The sequence below is a fragment of the Mesoplodon bidens genome, assembly GCF_964165515.1.
Source record: "Mesoplodon bidens genome assembly, chromosome: 2".
Lineage (NCBI taxonomy): Eukaryota > Metazoa > Chordata > Mammalia > Artiodactyla > Ziphiidae > Mesoplodon > Mesoplodon bidens.
Window position 1 is genome coordinate 79,707,948 of NC_138177.1, and position 18,526 is coordinate 79,726,473.

The following is an 18,526-nucleotide window of genomic DNA, read 5'->3' on the forward strand; positions in this document are numbered from 1 at the left end:
AGCTCTGTGACCCATCACAGCTTTCATGTAGAACCTACTCTTGCTTTGAGGAGATGACAAACAGCCCTGTCCCACCTCTGCACCTGCCACTAGGATGTGGGATGGTTGGCCCCCAAGACTGATCCTGCTGTTCTCCCGCGGGTGCTCTCAGGAAATTCTGAGTCAAGGGTTTCAATAATTACCAATATTCCTAGCCCTTGTACTATGACATTCAGTGCCCAAACCATGTTCAAAAGGGCACAGTGCTTCATCTGCATTTGAATTACATTCATGTGCGATACCAGGCAATAGATGAAGAAACAGAGATACCAAAAGGTTAAGTCATTTGCCCAAAGAAACTTAATGGCAGCATCCAGGCTAGAGCTTGCATATTGAAAGTCTAGGTTCAGGGCTTCTTTAACTACAGTGAAGTCCTCTGATCTCTTCTCCCTTTCTCCCTCTTAGCACTAGATGGACTCAGCCTCCTTCCCTAAAGGTCACATTCCATAAATGATGCTGTAATCATGGCCTCTCTGACCCTGTGGTTCCTCCTCGGTGCTTCCCACGGGCCAATCCTGATTCTGTAATGACCCCTGGGAAATGAAGTGGAAGCAGAACCTGGGTTAAAAGGCTGTGGTGGAGGTGTGGCGGTCACCTGGGGCTGGGCTCTGGGAGGAACTGAGAGTGTTCAAAAGCCCTGTGGCCAACTTACTGGTGCTGAGTTTGCTGGTGAGCCTCTCTGTCAGCTGGCTTCCCTGAGCGAGTTGTTCCCGGAAGCTCTGCCCCAAGTAGTAGTCAATGTCATTGCTCCTTAGGAGGTTCTCGAAAGACTTTACTGTATCTTTTGCATGCTGGGTGAGAAGATAACAGATACCTCTCCCTTCTCGTATTTTCTGGCGTAGGTAGGATAGTTCTCGGGCCTGGTCCTGAATCAGGGAATCATATTTCCTAATGTAGGAAAGAAGAGGAAAGGGTAAGAATGGAAAAGAGTTAAGTTATGGGGTCTTCTGTAGTCATTTCTGTGAGAACATCTCTAAGAGTTCCTCAGTTTGAGCTGAATTCTGGCACAAAAATCAAACAATGTATTTAAGAGTAAATTCTGTTCTGACAAACTTGCATCAAACAACATGGTATGCCACCATTCTTCCACTGTTTTATGTGTTAGTCATGTGTCCAAAAATGAAAAATAAGTTCTGTGGGGGTAAATACAGTGCCATATTTTACATCCCTTACAGCACCAATATAGTGTAGACTCACAGTTGATACTCAATAAATACTAAATATAGTTATTGGGTAGGTGCTCAATAAATACTAAAAATCCAAATAGGTCCTTTCATGTCTTCTACTTCAAAGACCATCTATATTATGGCAGACTGTATTTTGCAAAGATGGCCGTTACTCAAGCTCCCGTTCCATGTGCTCCTCTATAATGTGGCTGTGCCCCTCTTTCATCATTGGGCAGAAGTTATTCTCCACCTCCTTAAATCTGGGTGGGTTCTGTGACCACCATGACCAAGGTAACATAGTGGAGGTAACACTGCACCAAGTCCAGGAGTCGCTCTTAACTGGCCTGGCAACTTCCAATTGGAAGCCAGCTGCCATGCTGTAGTGAAACTACCCTGAGACCACTGTACTATGAGAGGCCCAGGCCAGGAGGAGAGGTCCCGGAAGACAAGGAGCCACATGGAGAAAGAGAGAAGCCAAGGAGCACCACATCACCAGACACATGAATGAAGAAGCCGTGTCCAGCCAGACATGTCAGTGACTCCAGCCCCAACCTCCATCTGATGGCAGCCGCATGAGAGACCCCAAGTGAGAGCTACACTTCTAAGCCCAGCCAATCCACATAAATTATTGTTTCAATCCCCTAAGCTTTGGGGTGGTTTGTTACTCAGCATAGATAACCCAGATACTGAGAGGGATATCTACCCTGGTGTTTTTCCACCACAAAGTATCAAAAACAATAATAATTATGGCAAATAGTGTTGAGAGTTTTAATATATGCTAGGCATTATTATAAGCACTTGTATTAATTCATTTAAACCTAATAACCACCCTTTGAGATAGGTTTTCTTATTATCCTCATTTAATAGGTAAAGAAATAGGCTCAGAAAGACTGAGTAGGTTGCATAGCCTGTAAGTCCCAGAGCTAGGATTCGAACACAGGAAGTCTGACTCCAGTCTTACTACTTATATCATATATCCTGTCACTTTAAGAATACATTCCTAAGAGGAAATCCCAGGGACCTGGTATCTCCCAGCAGGGGTCACGTGTCCTTTCTTCAGACCTAGGGCTACCATTTAAATAGATGCTCCTCTGATTGCCCTGATGGCTTCTCTCTTCTACCTGTCCGGGCTACCCTCCTTCAAACATAAACTTAGACATCATCAATCAAGTAATGGTCCAAAGAGTACCCTCCTTACCCAGGCCACGAGGCTGATCTCAGCTCCTCGGCCAGCTTCCCTTCTGTTCCAGTTTTCGGGAGCTGGGCTTCCAGCTGGGACACCCTCTGGATCAGACTCTCCAGATCCTTTTTAGCCTGAAGCCCTGGGGGGTAGAAAGCCCCAGTGCCATCAGACAGCCACCCCTCGTCCTCATCAGTGACACTATGAGGTGAAGATCCCTCGAGGGTACCAACAGCCTTCAGCTTTTGGGGTCTCTCCAGACTAGATGAATAATCGCTTGTAACTGAGAGGGACCGGACCCGGCTCTTGAGGTTTTGAATGACCTTGTTGGCGTTCTGCAGCTGGGCCTTCAGATCTTTGATGTCCTTACATAGGACAGAGATGTCTTCTGACTTTCCATATGCCTGGAACTCCTCCTGCTTCCCTAGCTGGCTCTCCAAGGGCTTCTTTCCAGGGGGGCTGGCCAGTGTGGAGCCCAGGTGTCCCTCCTCAGAGCACAGCCCCTCCATTAGGACAGTTTCCCTGAGGCTGTCATGCTCCTCACACTCTGAGAAAAGACAAAGACATCTTCCTGATTAAAGCTGGGTGTGCTGCTGAGGCTACTCCCTTCAAGGTCTTGAGGACAATAATTACTAGAGCAAAAGTTGAAGCAGTACTTTATTCAGTGCTGGCACTGTACTAACATTCAAATGCAGTATTTCTTACCCTCCCAAGAGCCCTGCAAGTCAGGTGTGGTCACCTTCTATTTTACTCAAGTGTTTTTCTCCTTGATTTCAATTTGATGGATGTCCCTATAGTCACAGTACTTTTATAATAGAAGAATATTTTTTTAAAACTTATGGTTTGCCTATTCCCCCAAAGCTCATCTGGTCTTTTCATTAATAAATAGACCTTAGTATTTTTTCTATAATAAACAGTTGGATAGAACATTTTTTTAATTAACAGCAGTATGCTGAAAACTAATTGTAGAAATTCAAACTCACACTCAGCCTCATTCTGGGCAAGAGTTCTCCTCCAAACTTCCTGTCCCTCTCTGGTCTTGTGTCCTCTTCAGTCTACCATACCCCCTCATCCCTACTCCTCGTTGCATGTGGGACTCGCCAACAGCACCCAAAGGTGAAGGCTGCCTCTAGGGAGGGAAGGTGAACCCCATACTTGTGCTCTTACCGGGACTGGTGCTCTCCTCCCGTTCAGCCTCATTCTCGCTTCGGCCACAAGTCTCATAGCCCAGGTCCTGGAGGTCCACCTGCACCTGCTTGCTGTCCTGCTTCACCAAGGATTCACCTGCTTAGGAAGAGACAGGGGGTGTTACAGAGTACCTGAATTTCCCACATACACCCTCACCCTCCGTGGCACATACCCTGGCCCTTAGGGTGCAGGGAGGTTAGATCCACAGCGGGATAGATGCTTCTTTGGACTTAGGTGGGAGAAGAGACCACCTGCTCCAGACAGCAGGACTTCCCTCCGCCAGGAGGAGCCTGTTTGCCATTGATGATCCCATCTACAGATAACGGGGCTTCGCTGGGACCAGACATCTTTAAGTCATCTCTAGAAGCCCCAGGGAAACTAGTAAATGCTTTGTTCTCAGGGGCTCAGTAAATGTTTGAATGGAGCTGAACTAATTCAGAGTTTCAAAGACATCTAGATCTGTACTGTTCCGTAAGGTAGCTACTAGCCACATGTGACTATTTTATGTTAAACTGATTAAAATTAAGCTTAAAATTCCCAAGTTGAATTAGCTACATTTCATGTTCTCCATAACCACATATGACGTAGGTATAGAACATTTCTGTCACCACAGAAGTAGTTCTATTAGAAAGCGCTGATCCTAGACCAACAATGATGGTATATTTTTAAGAATCTGATGTGGTGCAAAGAGGAGCAGAAGAGAAGCAATTAGCATACATTGAGAGAGGTAAGGCAGTTTGTTGACTGTACCAGAAATCAGCAAATCTAGGTGTTAGTCCATTTCCTCCCTATACTGTCACTGCAAACTTGATTTATTCATTTACTCTTCTCTGCCATCTGCAAATGGAAGTTAAGTATCCACTTCCACAGTCCTAGGGTCGTGGTCAGGATGAAATTTGTTATGAGGTTGGGAAAGAAAAGTGAAGTCTGCAAAGCATGTAGCTTCTCAGGGAGAAGACAGACTCTTTGGTGAAGTGAACTTAAGACTTACTAAACATGACTCTGTATTTCTCCAGCTGGTTGGCCTGGGCAAAGACAGTGGCTTCTGATATCAGCAGCTTCTCCTGGAGATCTTGATAGCGTTGTCTGCACTGTGCCAACTGGGAGCGCAGCTGCTTGGTGGATCCTGGGAGGCTAAATTCTGACTGAGGTCCAGAGTTACGGGCCTGGGGCTGGTTGACCAGCTGTGAAAAGAGCCAACACAGGGTCAGGGCAGTCTGAGCTCATCCCCCAGGCAGTGATGGCTGCTACCCCTTGCGAACCCTGTGGACTTTATTCATGTGTCTGTCACAGCACTCCTCATCCCATTTGGCAGTTACTTGCTTTCTGGAATGAGCTCCTGGAGAGCTGGGGTAATGTTTTATTCATCTCTGTATCTGCAACACATAGCATGGTGCCAATTGAATCTACAAAGAGGAGCTCTCAGTAAATGTTTGTTCAATGATTGAAGAGAGAAGGGGTGGAAACCTCCACTCATCCCTCCCTGCATTCCTGCCCAGTTGTCCTCTCAGAATCCTCTGCAGAAAGTAGAACACTCCCTAACACCATACACAAAAATAAACTCAGAATGGATTAAAGACCTAAATGTAAGACCAGACACTATGAAACTCTTAGAGGAAAACATAGGAAGAACACTCTTTGACATACATCACAGCAATATCTTTTTTGACCCACCTCCTAGAGTAATGGAAATAAAAAAAAATAAACAAATGGGACCTAATGAAACCTAAAAGCTTTTGCACAGCAAAGGAAACCATAAACAAGACGAAAAGACAACCCTCTGAATGGGAAAAAATATTTGCAAACGAATCAGTGGACAAAGGATTAATCTCCAAATATATACACAGCTCATGCAGCTCAATATCAAAAAACTAACAACCCAATCCAAAAATGGGCAGAAGACCTAAATAGACATTTCTTCAAAGAAGACATACAGATGGCCAAGAGGCCCATGAAAAGATGCTCAACATCACTAATTATTAGAGAAATGCAAATCAAAAGTACAATGAGGTATCACCTCATACCCGTTAGAATGGGCATCATCAGAAAATCTACAAACAATAAATGCTGGAGAGGGTGTGGAGAAAAGGGAACTCTCTTGCACTGCTGGTGGGAATGTAAATTGATACAGCCACTATGGAGGTTCCTTAAAAAACTAAAAATAGAACTACCATATGACTCGGCAATCCCACTAAAGGGCATATACCCAGAGAAAACCATAATTCAAAAAGAGTCATGTACCACAATGTTCATTGCAGCTCTATTTACAATAGCCAGGACATGGAAGCAACCTAAGTGTCCATCAACAGATGAATGGATAAAGAAGATGTGGCACATATATACAATGGAATATTACTCAGCCATAAAAAGGAACGAAATTGGGTCATTTGTAGAGATGTGGATGGACCTAGAGACTGTCATACAGAATGAAGTAAGTCAGAAAAATAAATATCATATATTAACACATATATGTGGAATCTAGAAAAATGGTACAGATGAACTGGTCTGCAAGGCAGAAATAGAGACATAGATGTAGGGAACAAACATATGGACACCAATGGGGGAAAGGGGGAGGGCGGTGAGATGAACTGGGAGACTGGGATTGACATATATACACTAATATGTATAAAATAGATAGCTAATGAGAACCTGCTGTATAGCACAGGGAACTCTACTTCATTTTGCTGTACAGTAGAAACTAACACAACATTGTAAAACAACTATACCCCAATTAAAAAAAAAAAAGAATCCTCTGTAGTCTCCATTTTACTTAATCCTCAGCTCAGCTGCCTCCCCTTAGAGGATCCTGATAACTCCTTCTGAGGCTCAGGGACAGACACCTGTGATGAGCTGTGACGAAAATGGCAGTGATAAGGAAGAGATGTCATTACACACCACTTGTCTGGCTGCCTTAAAACCCCATGTATCCCTATATTGCATCCTATTGAAATGATCTGGTTTTGTGCCATCTTTTCCCACCATACTGAATATCTGAAGGACAGAGACAAAGCCTTATTGCCTGCTTCCAATGTCTAGTCTCTTATCTGGAAAATTAGGCACTCATATATTTATGGAAAATTAATTATTCATGTAATATTTATAAGATAATGTTGTAAAAAACCTTTCTAAAGGTTGATGTGTGAGGAATATTATCATCACTACTTGTGGTGCAAAGGTGCCCTTCCCTTGGTACCTCCTGACCCACAGGGCAGAACTGTTTAAGGTAGAAACTGACATTTCCAACCCTTCTCCAAGGGTCTTTCATTCCATCTAATCCCACACTTACTTGGTGGGTATCCGTTGTGAAGGCAGTCCCAAGGTCAAGGCTCTGGGGTCTGGGGCAAGGCCTCACGGTCACACCCTCCTCCTCTTGGCATTGGTGCTTTCCAGAAGAGCAAACCAGCTCTGTGTTCATTCTGTCGATCTCCCTGGCCAGGTGCCCAAGGAGCTCAGGATTAAGTTTACTGTTCCCTTCCCTGGTGCTCAGCACCAGCTGTTCTTTGAGGAGGTTGATGATATTGTGGGCATTCTTCAGTTTTCCCTGGAGCTTTCTGAATTCAGCCTGAAGGCTATTCTCATTCAGACCCCCTTTGGCAACCACAGTCTCCACCATCACCTCGCCCTTCTCCTTGTCTTCCTCAATCTCCCATCCATCAGACATTGCTTCTCCCATCTGCTCTTTCAGCTCTGCATTCTCAAGGCAAAGGCTCAGCATGGTGTTCCTACAGGAAACATACATAATCAGGGGCCAGGTCTGGTCTTGGCCTCAGTTCCTAATAGCCCCATTTACCCACACCTCAGGCCATCAGAGACTCAGAGACACCCCAGAGCATAAGTGACCTCAGAGACCTACAACAACTCCCTTATTTTATACACGAGGAAACCAAGACTCAGAAAGAGCAAGAGATTACCCGCACTCCCCTAGCTACTTGGTGGCATCATCATCACTAAAAATCTAGGACTCAAGACACCCAGTCTAATTGTGTTTACTCATGCTTGCAGCCTCATGTTCTAATTTTCAGTGGCCTCCAGAAAAAACAAGGGTAACTACACTGTTAAGAAAAAAATAAAAAGGACATTGGGACAAATTTATTATTATGGATTCTACAGTTCTATTAATTATCATCAGTCACTTTTCAACTACTGGATGAGAAATTTGGACCTAAGAACACAGAAGAAATAAACAACACTAATCACAACTATAATCAAATGTACTTATGTTAATTATTTGCTTTACGTCTGGCTCCTGTGATAGGAGATCATCTTCATGAACACAGGGATTCTGCGTGTCCTGTTCACCCTGTATCTCCAGAACCTCCACAGTGCCAGCTGCGCATAAAATATTCATATTTGTTGAGGAAATAAAATGGACTAAATAACTAATTTTCACCAAGACATTCTAGACGCAGCCTTTCCTCCCACCAAATATTTCACTAGGACTGGGTGGAAGCAATAAAATATACGGCTTTAAAAAGGCAATTTACTTAAAAAGGCAGTTCACTTAACCTCTAACACTGACCTAGTGGAGTTATTGGATGCTTACATGAAATTACATAAGTGGCATGGCTGGTTCGGTGTCTGCAACAGAGAAGTCATTTAATCCTGCTCATACTAGCTGCAGACCTGAGGAATACTAACAGCAGAATCCTAGGAGGTGCTTGTCTAAAAACCTTTAGAGCTAAGGCCTACAAATCGACATTTTACTTAAGTTCCACAGGTGATTCTTAAGCACGTTAAATTGAGAACTGCTGACCAGAAGAGGCAAAGGAAGTAATAATTCATAGCCTGAAGGACCAGCAGTTGGCTATGCCCCTAGACTGGGTTTCTCAGATCCTGAAGTTTTGGAATAGAGCAGAGTTTGTCTACCATGAATCAAGGATGAAAATGCTTTAGGACACAGGAGTCAGAGAAATCGTCTATGAGAGTTTCAATGGAGAAAAGTGGGACAGGTATTTTATCAAAACTGATGTGTAAAAGGGAAAGAAAGGGGCACATGTGTGGTATAAAGAATATTTAATATTATGTCATAACTTTATATTTGCTGTGTTCACAATACAAACTAACAACAGCAACGTTCAACAAAATCTCACAAGAGGGACTACGAATTACATAGATTCTATCTTCTACAGTATCAGTGGTTCTTCAGGTTGGATGAAGAGTTCAATCAGTTTTAGGTTAGTAACTCTGAGGAAAAAGGAAAATAATTCATGAAGGTACTACATTTGGTTGGACTGTATATTCAACTGTAGGATCAAAAGAGATGCATTGTTCTCACCCATGATAGCACAACAAAGTTTACATATAACAAAGTTTAAGTCAAACTTAAGCTTTAACTTAAGTAGAATTGAAGAAAAGAAATATCATGATAATTCAGAGTAAAAGAACCAACATTAAGGATGATCACAAGAGTATTTCAAAAATTGTTTGACAAAGTATACAGTATAGAAGAAAAGGTTTATAATTTAATAATTGGGAGCCAGGGGTCTAGCCAGGGACTATTATGCAACCTTGAGCAAGTTACCAGAACTTTTTAGGCCAGAGTTTCCTCGACTATGAAATAAGACATTATGCTGGATGCCAAGGTCCTCTTCTGTACTAATATTATTCTATGATTCAGGGACATTTAAGTGGCACATAATAGGCAGGGAAACAATAGGGCATGAATTAGAAGTTGTACATCTGCACAGCTGTGTTCTAAACAGCAGGCCATATGATTATGACCCTCAGGGATGAATGAATAAATGGATTAGCCCTATGTTATCAGCATGTTCCCCAAGCATCTTTTGAAAAAAAGCCATTAAAGACAGAGTGGTCAATCTAGCCAGTGAATAAGCTCCTTACCACTTTTGCAAATAAATAAAACAGCAGAGATTATTAAAATTGCTATTCTGTGATTTAAGGATTTGTGCTGCTGAGAGAGAGCTGAGTGGAGGTGGAAGGGCCTCTGTATAAATCCTCCTCCTCGTGGACTATTCTGGTTCTGCATATAGCAGTGAAGCATCTTGGGTAGCAGAAGATTCCTTACATGTCACAGTCAATTCAAAAGAGCAATGCGAGTCATACAACTAGATTTCCACTCATGGCAGTCATATATGTATAGCTAATAATGGACATTATTATACTGAATTAAGACCAGATTTATTTGAATAGTTTGAATGGTAATTATTGATAATCCCCATTATCCAATATTATTAACTTTTCTAAGAATTTATAGAACAATTAATGCACGGAGCATGGGATGTGGATCAAGAAGCCCCATGGCAGCACAAATGCCTTGGCAGCAGCAAGGTGAGTCCCTTGGCTATGGTAGCCTCTCCATCAGCAGGCTCCCCTTCTCTGGTGCACATCCTACCTGATGTGGGCCACAGAGGAGAATCCTGCTTCCTCGATTTGAGCCTTTAGCTCCTTCAGTTCCCCCTCAGCTTTCCTCTTCTCCTCTAAGAGCTGGTGAATCTCAGCCCTCAGGTGGAGCATTTCCTCCTGAAGACCCCTGTTACTGTCCCCTCCTGTTGTGGACGGAGGGGCAAGAGATACGTTCTGGGTCTCCACAGCTGCCAGGCTTTTCTCCAAAGCTACCTTGATGAGCTGAAAGAAAATCATGGTTTAAAGAAGTTAGTACATTGAAGAGGATCTACAAGGAACATCAGATCACAAAGGCAGACTTCTAGGGGAACAAAACAGGCAGATCTAAAAGGAACTCCCCCTCTAGGACTCCTCAGCCATAAGGGCCCTGGAGACTGGCTTGGGTGAGAGGACATACCACACAAGCAGGGAGAATTGTTGCCACGGGCAGAGGTGGGTGAGGAAAAAAACACAAGCACACAACAAATTTAGAACAAAAGCAAACAAATGAGGTTTAAACAGGACTGGAGAGTGTGGATGCTGTGATTCTTCTCTTTCTAAGGGGACAGAGTTCTCCGGGAGTCTTCTCACAGTCAGCAAGCTTCATCAGCTCAACACTTGAGTCCTTGACTGCAAAGATCATGGCTAAGATACCAAAGCTCAAAGCCTGAGGCTGTAACTCAGACTCCAAAAAGGATGATTATGAGAAAGGATCTGGGCACTCAGGAATCAGGAGTCATAGTCAGAGAATCAGGGTATAGGCGGAGCTACAGTTAAGACAAAGCAACCTTAATTTCATTGGCAACAGGCGAATCACATTCTACAATTGCTGAGAAGTTAAAGTGAGGCTACCTGCCTAGCAACCAATTTCCCTTGTTGGTTATCACCTTATGCTGATGTTGCCAGCCAAACTCTCTCTACAAATCTAAGCACGTGAGAAGAAAACAAGCAGAAGCAATTTCCCATCACCTTTGTTTTTTGAGGATACTCTTGAAGTTACTCCTTAATGTTCAACTAAAGCAGATTGTATAGTTTTTCCTCAGATAATATTTTAGGGCATCCTAGGTGGCACAGTGGTTAAGAATCTGCCTGCCAATGCAGGGGACACGGGTTCAAGCCCTGGTTTGGGAATATCCCACATGCCACGGAGCAACTAAGCCCGTGTGCCACAACTACTGAGCCTGCGCTCTAGAGCCTGTGAGCCACAACTACTGAGCCCGTGTGCCACAATTACTGAAGCCCGCACACCTAGAGCCCACACTCTGCAACAAGAGAAGCCACCGCAATGAGAAACCCACGCACAGCAGCGAAGACCCAATGCAGCCAAAAATAAACAAAATAAAAATAAATAAATAATTTTTAAAAATTACTTTTTTAACTTTTAAACTTTTTTATTGTTCGTCTTGGGCTCCTCTCCAGCTTTTCCCATGCTTTTAAAAGTTTAGAAACCAAAACATGAGTATGATAATCTACTTAGTGTATGACTAATCATTTTAGTATGTGAATTTCTTGCCTGTCTGTTGAATATTAATCTTATATCCCAATGTCATATTGGCTTATTTTTCCTTTCAGTGGCAGCATTTTTGGGTTTTACTTAACTTCAGGTCAATTTTGACCTCCCAATTTTTCAACTCTCCCCACAGCTATTTCTGGGTCATATTGTTTTCTTTTATCTCTATAATGACTTGTACCTGTCACAAATTCATTCCCGCTATACAGAATCATTTCACAATCATCAAAGTCATCAAAATATTTATGTGCATCTCCATAAATCATGTTGTGGCCACTTGATTAGGGATGATTTGTAGAATTAATTATGTGCTTTATTGCTTCATTTAGGTCAGAAATATTGATATATTGGACAGAACAGGGCTCAGAGGAGCTTAAATGGATCAGTGATTAACAGCTGCTTGGCTTGGCACAAAGCCATTGACTGTTGCTTTGGACCTCGTAACAGCATGATAAAATCTAGGTTTCAGGTATGTTGCGGGGTTGATTCATATGGCACGTATGTGTAAAAGCATTTAGTAGCATAGCAGTTGAGGTTGTAAAGAGATGTGCGAGATACGCACCCACGTCAAAGAAGAAAGAGATGCCTCACACAGGTGCTCATTTCCTAGGCATCCAATCCCACCTGGGGTTGTAAGCCTGAGATTTGAGAGGCTCCTGGGAATGTGTTTCTATGGTTCTACTGCCAGGCTTAGTTGGACTGGTGGCCATCCCCACATGTGCCACGAAGCACTTGGGTCAAAATAAAGGAAGGGGGACTGGATAAAACCACTTTTGAAAGTTTATGACCTCACCCTTCGTTTAAATTGACATTACCTTTCTAAATAAACTCTTTGCAACTAACTAAACAATGTCATCAGCTTTGAATGTGGACACACTTATTCTTTTCTAAACCTTAAGGGTTCCTTCTGCTTAAAAATGTCTAACTTTAATGATACCATCTATTTTTAAAGTGCCTTCTAGATGTATGTTATCATCTATTGATTTAAATATACCTACTTTCTTTAAAAAGAAAAAATAAGACCCATGGAATGTTAATACCAGAAGGGACCTTAAGGTTCATCTGGTCCGATTTCTTACTTTTAAATGAGAAAACAGAGGTCTGATTTATTCCCAGGCTAATTTGCCTTTTCATATTTCCATGTCCAAGGGAGTTTACTTTAGCTGCCTTGTCTGTAAAATTTAAATGTAAATGCATGAAAAGTGACTCAGGATCTAACCTTTTTATTTTTTTTCTTTAACATCTACGGAAAGCTAGTATTTCTATTGTTTTTCCTGAAGTAAAACCCCAGGGCTTCCAGTGTATGTGGTGGTAGTATGACTCCTTTAGTTCTATTGTTAATTACATCTCTTATAGGTAGTTGTTGCTGTGGTTGTTTTTCACATCTCCTAATTCATTTATTCTTTTGCTTCCATGGTATAATTCAACTTTTTTGTGTGTGCTGGCTTTTCATTTGCCCCATGGAGATCAATGTGCAGATCTGGTCTCTTATTTGAATAGAGTGGTTTTGTTTTAGGCCTATTCCTTCATACCTCCCACAGTGTAGTTCATTTCTCAGACAGCATTAGGGTATTAAAAATTATCTTTTTTCAAGTTCATCACTGACTCTCCTTTGCGATTTTGATTGTTGATTAACTTTTCTCCATTGCAAAAATTCGAACGAAGAAAGGCAATGATTGATTACTCTAGTTTCTTTCACAGGAACTTCCTAGGTATTTGTTACAGATCTTACATTTGATTGGGAATGGAATTGTGTGAGAGGTATCTGAGGACAAGTACCATCATGGCCAGCCAGGCCTGGCACTTCCTGAGGAGGGTGAGTCCAAAAATAAAGATGAACCAATCTGCTTTGGCCAAAAGGTGGTTCTTGCCTTAAAAGGCACACAAAGTTGGATGTGTTTGTTAGGAGAAGTGTGCCTATGCTTGAGGTGGGAAGGGAGGTGTTGAGAATAAGGTCTACCTCCCAAGGACACAAATAGGAGAAGCTCAGAGCTCAATCTTAAGGGACCAGTTCCCGGGAAACAAGCAAACACATTTTTGAGAATCTGGACACAAAACAGTTATGACAAAAAAAGCTTTATTTAGTTGGTAGCAGGAGAGTCACACCAACAAACTTCAGAAAAGTTGAAGTAAGTTTACAATGATTTCACACACCTCTTTCCCCAAAACTGAAGATTGATTTTCAAGGAAAGGGGATACAGAGAAAAACAGTGCTTACCCAAGATATTTTTCATCCAACAGGTAAATACTTGTCTAACTTAATAAGTATCTCCTATGCCAGGTGATAGGGAAGACATTGCAAGGGAAGTACAAATGCCCCAATGTAAAGGTTTATTCCAGGCTTGGACTGACCTCAAAATGTTGTCTGATCATTTTCTCCACGCTCAGCTATAGAAAAGAAGGTTGAGGAAGAAGTGACTTTACAAACCAGTTTGCCTATAACTGAGAAGCAGAGTGAAGAACTCGTGCTATCAGGGATAGTTCGGACCACATCAGTCGGAATCTGGTTCTCTCCATATCTGTGTCTCCTATTCACTTATTCTGAAGTTAACCCTGACCCAGAGTAGCAATAACCATCAGTGATTTGCTGACATCCCAATCTAGCTCTGTGTTAGAGTGGATATTTTCTCATCCTGCAGATCCCTCTCTCTCACCCAAGATCCTCAGTGAAATCAGGGAGTGAGAGGTAAGGGATCTGTCCAGAGGGGCAGTGGCGTACATAATTAAAGTTACAAGTACCGCTTAGCAGGACTCAGAAGAAGCTGTCCAAGCAAAAAGAGAAGTGGAGTTCATGCAGGAACTCAAGGGAGAAGTTAGGGTCAGGTGTGTCTAGAGCAGCAAAAAGGGAATCTTGGTAGAAGGTAAAGAAACTGTGCTGAGGATGTGAGGTATTCCAGACAACTGCTTGTGTCCTTAAGAGTCAAAGACTGTGCCAAATCCTGTGAGATTTGGGGACTGCTCACTTGGGTCTTTCCGTTGGTTTATTAGATGTCTCCTCTTTTTCTTATGCAGGAGATGAAGAGGCAGACCCAGAAAGCCTCATGTCCCCTATAGTTTCCCTAATAGCTCCAAGGAGACTATCACTGGAAAAGCCCAGCTGCTTCTGCAGAAGGACAGATACCAATGATCCAATTTCCCCTTAAAAACTCAGAGAGTCGCAGGCCTGGTCCATCCAGGACATGTGATTGCTAAATGTCACTGGGCAAGGTGAAGACACATAGGAGTTCCAGTGGGTGCTATGGGATCACTGTTGGTGACTTAATCTCTGAGGTCTAGGACATTCTGCTCTTGAGCTTGAGAAAATGCTGATTACACCTTCACTGATGGTTGGTGGGAACAATGTTTTAGCCTTGGGTACCAAGTTCTGAGGTTTGACAGGGGCTTGCTCTTGAAGTGTCATCTGCTGGTCATTGACGTGTCACAACCTGGGTAGATTGTCAGGTTGTCCAACAAGGTTCTCTTTTATATAGTGAGACTTCACTGAGAATGATCCCTGCTTTGGAAGTATTCCGATCCTCTTGGAGTTCCTCAGAAAACACTCTCCTGAAGCAGGTCCTAGGCCTGCCACCTCCCCAAGTAGCCCTTCGATGACTCCCTGTCTTCTGTGATGTGTTTCAGTTACAAAAGCCCAAGAGTGTAAGTGTTCAGGTCTTGTTGTAAGTAAAAATTCTTCTGAAGCTATAGCTATAGACGGTACATAGGAGCAAAGGAGGGTAGGAGGGGGCAGGGAGCAGGAACACAAGATACAAGGAGTAAAATGGGTGGATTGGAAAGAAAAATGGAGTGAGGATAGGAGTTGGCAAGGTGGCTGGGAGGGCAGGAAGAAGACTGGGAAGTGGTTTATCTAAAAAGAAAGCTTCTCACTCCAGGCCCACAAGGGCTGCAGGAGACCACCAGTCCCCAAAGGGCTATGAGCTCTGCACCCTGGGGCCCCAGCACCTGACTTGGACTTACTTGCTGGTGGCTATTGTGTGCAGCCTCCTCCTCAATACTGTCGGTGAACTCCGTGCTCGCATCCTCTGTGTCGTCCCCTGCAGCTGCACCTAGAAGTAGGTCCAGAAGACAAAGGTGACTCCCTTCACACGTGCTTTCCAGACAGCAGCTAAAATTACACTCTTTTTGCCATCTGCCTCTGATTTCTTCCCTTCCCCACGTGGATGGCCCCCTAGCCAGCAGGGAAAGCAGCACTAAGGTACCAACTCTGTAGAAAAGCTTTTTCACCATATCACTGATACTTTCTTGCTAACACTCAAGCTTAAACCTCAAAACATAAGCTGGCTTGACTGCACAGACCTGTACCTAAGAAGCAGACTGTTAGATAGAGTGGTTACCCCCCTCACTCATTTCCAGAAAGACAGAATTATTCCCCTCCAGCCACTGACTGTCTATGTAATAACTTTCCCTATTGTGACACGGGCCCAACGTGACAACTTTTTCCCACCATTGAGTGCTGAGAGGGTCCCTGATTTCCTTGGGATTAGGGCAACCAGACTCCTCTCACACTTTTCCATTGCTGGGATCAGTCATGAGTGGGGTGATAATCTTGCTGAGGAACCCTCCTCTAAGTGTCCTGTGTCCTACAGAAGCTCAGGTCTAGTCCAGCCCTGTGGCAGAGAACAAACAGTTCAGCTGTTTCCTAACCCCTTCCTCTAACCTCCCCTCCTCCCACCTCCCTCAAACTCTTGTCCAATGCCAACATCCTGTGCCTGAAGGGTTTCCTGCACTGCTTTGTCCAAATGGAATTTACTCCATTCTTCCATTCCCCAAAGATGAACACAGTCACCCTGGGGTGCAAACATCTATGCCCTGCACTAAGGGACAAGTAGTTGCAGTTCATGGTCCAGGTAAAGGTCTAGGGCAGTGCTGACCAATAGAAGTTTCTGTGATTTTATGTCTCTGCTGTTGAATTCAGTAGGCACTAGTCACATGTGGCTACTGAGCACTTGAAATGTGGCTAGCATGATTGAGGAACTGATTTTTTAATTTAAATTAATTTAAATTTAATTCAAATAGCCACACATGGCTGGTGGCTACCATATCAGACAGCACAAATCTAGGGCATTTCTTCTTCTCCACATATGTTAAAATAAGACCATTCATCAAATTTTAGATTGAGACCAGTGGCCCACATTACTGATTTCTTCTGAAAGTGTAGGTATTTATAGTGGTTAATTCATTTGGAAACCAAAGAAAATCTACCGTGACACTCCCCGGGTCTTACAGAACCTGCCCAAGTTAGAGAACTTTGAGATCTAGTTCTGACCCTGGCCTCAGCAACCAACCTGTTAAAACTCCTCTTATGACTGCCGGGAAACCTGGGCCTCAAAGAGATTAGGTGGCTTGACCTAGGTTACGTAGCTAGTTCTAGGTAAGAGCTGTGCCAAAGATGGCAAGTCTCTGGGCTTTCAGGCAGAGGCAACTCACTGTTCCCTCTGGTGACAAATCAGATCTTTGTCTCTTCCTCCAAGAGTAAAGAACCTGCTCCTGAGCTCAGACATCTGTGAATGAAAGGCTCTGCGTGAATAATGAGCATTCACTACCCTCAACAGGTAAGGTGAACAGGGCCAGTTCACACTTATGTTCCATCTCTTGGCATCTGCAAGTTTATACCAGGGATTCACAATGGCCCAGGCCAATCTCATTAAGCTCCTAACAGCTTAATCTTTTGACTTATTCCCTGGTCTTTACTGTGAATGTTGTGTTAACTTTGGACTAAGGCAGTACTCTATTCAATAAAGCCCTACTCACAAGGAGGCACCTTTACCATTCAGCATCTTTAGAGATCCTTGGCAGGCTGTGTACAGTAGGGATTTCCAATACTTACTTTTTCAAACCAGCCCTAGAACCATCTTATTCAGAACACTGGTTGTGTAGAGGTGAATGAACACAATTCCTAAGCTGTGGCTGCTTTGGAAACTCACTGAACCCAGGATGCTAATTCACTTGAGGACATCCCTATCGTATTATGCTCATTTTGGAAAATCTTTCCCTGTACAGCAATAGAGATCAGAATGTTTTTCTTTCCCCGCAAAGAAAATGAATTGTCCCACTCAGTGATAGATTAAGAAAACACACTTTTCACACTGTTCCCCTTCTGAGTGTTGGACTAGAGAATGATCCTGTGGTTGAAGAAGGTTCAGCTCTATGAGGTCAGGATCCTCACCCCCATACCACTCTGGGCCCACATCCCATGATGATTCCTGTACTAGGTTCCAGAAGTAAGGTAAGTGGGGATTAGAAAGAGTGATTGTCACTGGCCTTGAAGGCTTTTGTCTAACCCTTTCTGCCCTCCACTTACCTTTGTCAACCTTTCTGATGCCACATCTCCATTTCTACATAATGTTCCCTCTTTAATTCACTCTGGGGCAGGATACCATGATTTTGACTTCATCAGGAGTTAAGTGGAGACAAAGCAAAAATGCCCGTTTCATCCTGACATTCTACTACTAGGGGTTTTGTTTTCCTCATTCATTTTTTCATCTAGCTTAGTCTGCCATACTTCCTTCAGGGCAGCTTTAAGAGTTGCTCAGCCCTTTACCAATTTGAAGTAGAATGCTAAAGCCTTTTTTGTGTGTGCTTGTTTGAGGGGTAAAGTTAAAAAAAAGTTTATAGAAAACATTGGAATAAGTTATCCCACACAAGGTCCTATCTATAAGTTTATATTAGCCATTCCTCTTTCTGTTTCTACCATTTCTGTTTTTTTTTAAATGACAATAAAGGACTTCTCTTTTGTGGAGGATACACTTTTCTGTGCTTTCACAAAGCAACAAAACACTGTCTTCAGAACTAAGTTGGAATAGTACTTTAAATTTCTAACTTAAAGGTACTATATATTGATGAAGTGAGTGCTTATGTTTGATAAATAAATAAAATGGTCTGCCACCTTTAGAATTTCTGAAAGCTAAGAATCTGTTCATTCAAATTTAACTTGCTTCTCCAGGTTTTATCTCCAGGATTAAGTTTTACATGTTAGACTGGAAATTTTATTAAAACCTTTTATTTGAGGCTTCGATGGTAGTTTCTCAAGTTGTGGTTCTTCCAAGTTTCTAGGTTCTGAACCACACATAATGGAGGTGGTACCAAAACTTCTGTTTCTTAGAT

The 18,526-nt window shown here is 42.9% G+C and overlaps 1 protein-coding gene across 23 annotated transcripts in view; it reads right to left on the reverse strand.

Annotated features, from left to right (window-relative positions):
* The window catches only part of PDE4DIP (phosphodiesterase 4D interacting protein), a gene marked incomplete at both ends in the record, with an annotated part of 299,765 nt that overhangs the window by 111,750 nt on the left and 169,489 nt on the right, over positions 1–18,526 (reverse strand). For 13 of the 23 annotated variants that reach the window (XM_081219772.1, XM_081219778.1, XM_081219771.1 and 10 more), the window contains 7 exons: positions 692–927; positions 2,404–2,932; positions 3,553–3,672; positions 4,565–4,757; positions 6,860–7,295; positions 9,926–10,158; positions 15,380–15,468. In XM_081219772.1, coding sequence (XP_081075898.1) covers positions 692–927; positions 2,404–2,932; positions 3,553–3,672; positions 4,565–4,757; positions 6,860–7,295; positions 9,926–10,158; positions 15,380–15,468 — 1,836 coding nt within the window. Of the gene's footprint in view, positions 1–691; positions 928–2,403; positions 2,933–3,552; positions 3,673–4,564; positions 4,758–6,859; positions 7,296–9,925; positions 10,159–13,731; positions 13,814–15,379; positions 15,469–18,526 lie in introns of those variants that run through there. The other 10 variants (XM_081219773.1, XM_081219775.1, XM_081219785.1 and 7 more) reach the window with 2 other exon arrangements.